Source organism: Rhincodon typus, unplaced genomic scaffold, assembly GCF_021869965.1.
Source record: "Rhincodon typus isolate 14 unplaced genomic scaffold, sRhiTyp1.1 hic_rhity00007139, whole genome shotgun sequence".
Taxonomy (NCBI): Eukaryota; Metazoa; Chordata; class Chondrichthyes; order Orectolobiformes; family Rhincodontidae; genus Rhincodon; species Rhincodon typus.
The window spans coordinates 3,484-7,802 of NW_025972777.1; the positions used below are offsets into that span (position 1 = coordinate 3,484).

General features: G+C 54.5%; 1 protein-coding gene across 1 annotated transcript; it reads left to right on the forward strand.

The window, feature by feature from the left end:
• The first annotated feature begins 396 nt into the window (after positions 1-396).
• On the forward strand, positions 397-1,707 carry gpr84 (G protein-coupled receptor 84). Its single transcript, XM_020524690.2, has one exon. The coding sequence runs from the start codon at positions 410-412 to the stop codon at positions 1,538-1,540; it is 1,131 nt and encodes a 376-aa protein (XP_020380279.2). The 5' UTR covers positions 397-409; the 3' UTR covers positions 1,541-1,707.
• Positions 1,708-4,319: the final 2,612 nt, after the last annotated feature.

Below are 4,319 nucleotides of genomic sequence, written 5' to 3' on the forward strand. Positions count from 1 at the left end.
TGTGTGTGTGTGTGTGTGTGTGTGTGGGTGGGGGGGAACCTTCCTGCCCTGTGTGTGTGTGTGTGTGTGTGTGGGACCCTTCCTGCCCTGTGTGTGTGTGTGGGACCCTTCCTGCCCTGTGTGTGTGTGTGTGTGTGGGACCCTTCCTGCCCTGTGTGTGTGTGGGACCCTTCCTGCCCTGTGTGTGTGTGTGTGTGTGTGTGTGTGTGTGTGTGTGTGGGACCCTTCCTGCCCTGTGTGTGTGTGTGTGTGTGTGGGACCCTTCCTGCCCTGTGTGTGTGTGTGTGTGTGTGTGTGGGTGGGGGGGAACCTTCCTGCCCTGTGTGTGTCGCAAGGTCTGACCTCCCTTTCCTTCCTCTTTCTCAGTTCGTTTTTCGGAGCGGGGAGAAGGAGAGAGAGAGAAGGAAGAATGTCCCCGGGACTGAGCTGCGTCGGGGAGACCTGCAACACCACCAACTGGAGCTGCCACCCGTCCCTGAGCGAATACCGCTACTTCGGGGCGTCCCTGGGGGTCCTGGTGACGGCGGTGGGCGGCGTGGGCAACTTGCTGACCATCCTGGCTTTCGCTTCGGAGCCCCGGCTCCGGACGCGCTTCAACCTGCTGATCCTGAACCTGACCGTGTCCGACCTGCTGTACTGTGGCTTCCTGCAGCCCCTCAACGTGGAGACCTACCTGAGGGCCAGGTGGTCCCAGGGCCGGACCGGCTGCAGGGTGTTCGGGCTCCTGGTGTTCACCTCCAACCTGGTCTCCATCCTCAACCTGACGCTGATCGCCGCCGCCCGCTACGCCCTGGTCTCCAGCCCCCGGTGTTTCCAGAGGGTCTCCGGTCGCTGGTGGGCCATTCCCCTGTTCCTGGGGGCCCCCTGGCTGGTGTCGCTGGCCCTTCTGGTGCCCTTCTGGGGCGTCTTCGACTTCCTGCCTTCCGTCTGCTCCTGCAGCATCCACCCGGGGCGGGTCCGGCTCGCCACCACCGTCCTGCACATCCTCACCTTCGGGCTCGGCCTGGCGTCCATCGGCGTCTTCTACCTGCTCATCTACCGCAAGGTCAAGTCGACCGGGAGGGCGGCGCGCAGCTACGGGGTCCCCGGGCCCGCGGAGGCCTCCAGCTCCCAGCGGGAGACGGGGAGCAGGTCCAGGGTCTCGGAGGATGCGGAGTTGGAGCGGGAGGAGGAGGAGGGGGATTCGGGGAGTGTTGCCACCGGGTCTGGAAGGAGGGTCAAGGGCCGGACCATGAGCAAATGGAGTAGGAGGAGGACGACGAGGAGGGGGCCCAGGGAGTCGGAGGCGAGCAGGGTGACCACTATGTGTTTTGCCGTGTTCCTGGTCTACCTGGCGTGTTACCTGCCGTTCTGCCTGGCCAACCTCTTCCACAGGGCGCTGCCCCATGTAGTCCGCACCCTGGCCGGCAACATCACCTGGCTGAACAGCTGCGCCAACCCGGTGCTCTACGCCATCATGAACCGGCAGTTCCGCGATGCCTACCGCGGGGTGCTCCGGCTGCCCTGCTCCCTGGGGTGCTGCGGGGACCGGAGGCGATAGGCGGCCTGTCTCGTCTTCACCCCCCGTCCCCGTCCCCGTCCCCGTCCAAACCGTGTCTCTCACCAAATGTGTCCCTTTCACTGCCTCTCTCTCTCTCTATGTCTCTGTGTCTGTCTGTCTCTCTCTCTCTCTATCTCTCTGTGTATCTGTCTGTCTGTTTCTCTCTCTCTCACACTGAATGTGTCTCTCTTTCGCTGTCTCTTTCTATCTCTCTCTTCCTATGTCTCTGTATCTGTCTGTCTGTCTGTCTCTTTATCCGTCTGTCTCTCCGTCTGTCGCTTTGTCTCTATCTATCTCTCTCTCTCCCTCCCCCCCTTTAGGTCGCTCCCTGTCTCTCCCTATGCGTCTCTGTATGTCTCTGACTCTCTTTCTTTATTTCTCTATCTCTCCACCTCTCTCTCTATTAGTTTGACTCTCTCTCTGTCTCCCTCTGACTTGGTGTTTTGCTGTCTCATCCTGTTTCTCACTGTTCTCCATCTCTCTGTCTCTCTCTTTGACTGTCTTTCTCAGTGTGTGTGTGTCTCTCCCTTTGTCTCTCTCTTCGGTTTCTCTCTCTCTGTCTCTCATTGTCACTCTCAGTGCCTCTCTCTCTCTCTCTCATTCTCACACATGCACACTCTCTCTCTCTCTCTCTCCCTCTCTCTGCCTCTCTTTCACACACTCTCTCTGGACCAAAAGTTCTGTTTCTGTGCTGTGTGACTCTATGACTCACATACATCATAGGGTAACAGAACAGAATGCAGAATACAGCGTTACAGCTACAGAGAAGGTGCAGAGAGAGAGAGAGATCAACTCTAATGCGCAAGAGGTCTGTCAGTAAGAGTGGGGGGAGGGTAGGAGCAGTTCTTGAATCTGTTGATATCTGTGTTTAAGCTTTTGTACCTCCTGCCCGTTGGAAGAGACTGTATCCGGGGGTCGGAGGGGTCTTGGCTGCTTCCCCTAGGCAGCGCGAAGTGTAGATGGAGTCAATGGATGGAAGGCTACAACTCTGTGTAGTTTCCTGAGGTCTTGGACAGAGCTGTTGCCAGACCACGCTGTGATGCATCAGGGCAGGATGCTTTCTGCGGTGCACCTATAAACATTGGTGTGAGTCTTTGTGGACATGCCGAACTTCCTTAGCCTCCTGTGGACCCATGAGGCGTCGTTGTGCTACCCTGACCCATAGTGGGTGAACCAGGGCAAATTGTTGGTGATCCTCACTCCCAGGAACCTGAAACTCTCGACCGCCACCAACTCAGCACCATCGACGCCAACAGGAGCGCGCTTTCGACTCTGCTAAAGACGCAAGGGCATAAAACTCCCTTATTGTGACTGCGTGCTATAGCTACTGTTTACAGACTGTGAAAAATTTGATTTGTACATCTCGGTCTCGCTACGATAAGAAGAAAGTTAAGGACTGAGATCGGAAGAATGTGTTCGTAAGCTGCAGGAGAGAAAGAGATGGACAAACCAGCTTTCTGTGCTACGATCCTTGAATAGATTGTTAGCTCTTTGTGGCCTGGTTTGTTTCCATTTTTATTCATTAGTCATTAAGTCATAGAGTTGTATGGCATGGAGACAGACCCTTCGGCCCATCCAGTCTGTGCTGACCCATAATCCCAAACTAAACCAGTTCCACACCCACCTGCTCCTGGCCCTTGTCCCTCCAAACCTTTCCTGTCCATGTACTTATCCAAATGCCCTTTTAAACGTTGTAACTGTACCCACACCCACCGCTTCCTCAGGTAGCTCATTCCACACATGGACCACCCTCTGCGTTTTTATTTAAAAAAAAGTTACCCTGCATGTCCTTTTTAAATCCTTCTCCTCTCACCTTAAAAATGTGCCCACCCCAGTCTTGAAATTCCCCCACCCTAGGGAAAAAGACACCCACCATTAACCCTATCCATGCCCCTCATTATTTTATAAACCCCTATAAGGTCATCCCCTCAGCCTCCGACGCTCCAGTGAAAAAAATCCCAGCTTGTCCCCCAACACTCCGTTCCTGGCCACATCCTGGTAAATCTTTTCTGAACCCTCTCCAGTTTAATAACGGGGCGACCAGAGCTGGACACAGTTGCTCCAGAAGAGGCCTCACCAACGTCCTCAATGTGACGTCCAGTTCATATCTTGGGAACGTATGGCGATATGAAAGTGTGCTGTGTGTCTTTTTATCAATTTGAAAGACTTATGGTCTCAGTGATGTCCCTTTAATGGGACTGGTCAGTGGTCATGCACATTAAAGGTCTGTTATGAAATGTTGATTTGGAATTTCTTTCTGGAAAGCTTGTTAAAACTTCACCTCCTCAAATGAAGCCAGGTGACCGGAAAAAAAATTATAGGGCAAACAACATAACTTACTTGGTTTTCCTTAAAGTGCCATTTTACCTGTCTTGTGTTTACTCTGAGGAAAGACTCGTGAATAACTGTTTAATTAAATTGTTTAACTATCAGCAGCGCGTACCTTCTACAAGATGCACAGCAGAAATTCACCATGGATCCTCACACAGCACCTTCCAAACCCACCACCCACTTCAATCCAGAAGGACAAGGGGCAGCAGATACATGGGAACCTCACCCCAACCCCACCCCCTCCACAAGTTCCCCCTCTCAGCCACTCCCCGTCCCGACTTGGAAATATACCGCCGTTCCCTCACTGTGGCTGGGTCAGAATCCCTGGAATTCCCTCCCTTAGCGGGGGTCAACCCACAGCAGGAGGGCTGCAGCAGTTCAAGAAGGCAGCTCACCTTCCCCCCAACCTTCTCAAGCTGGTGGGGTGGGGGGCAACTAGAGGGACGGG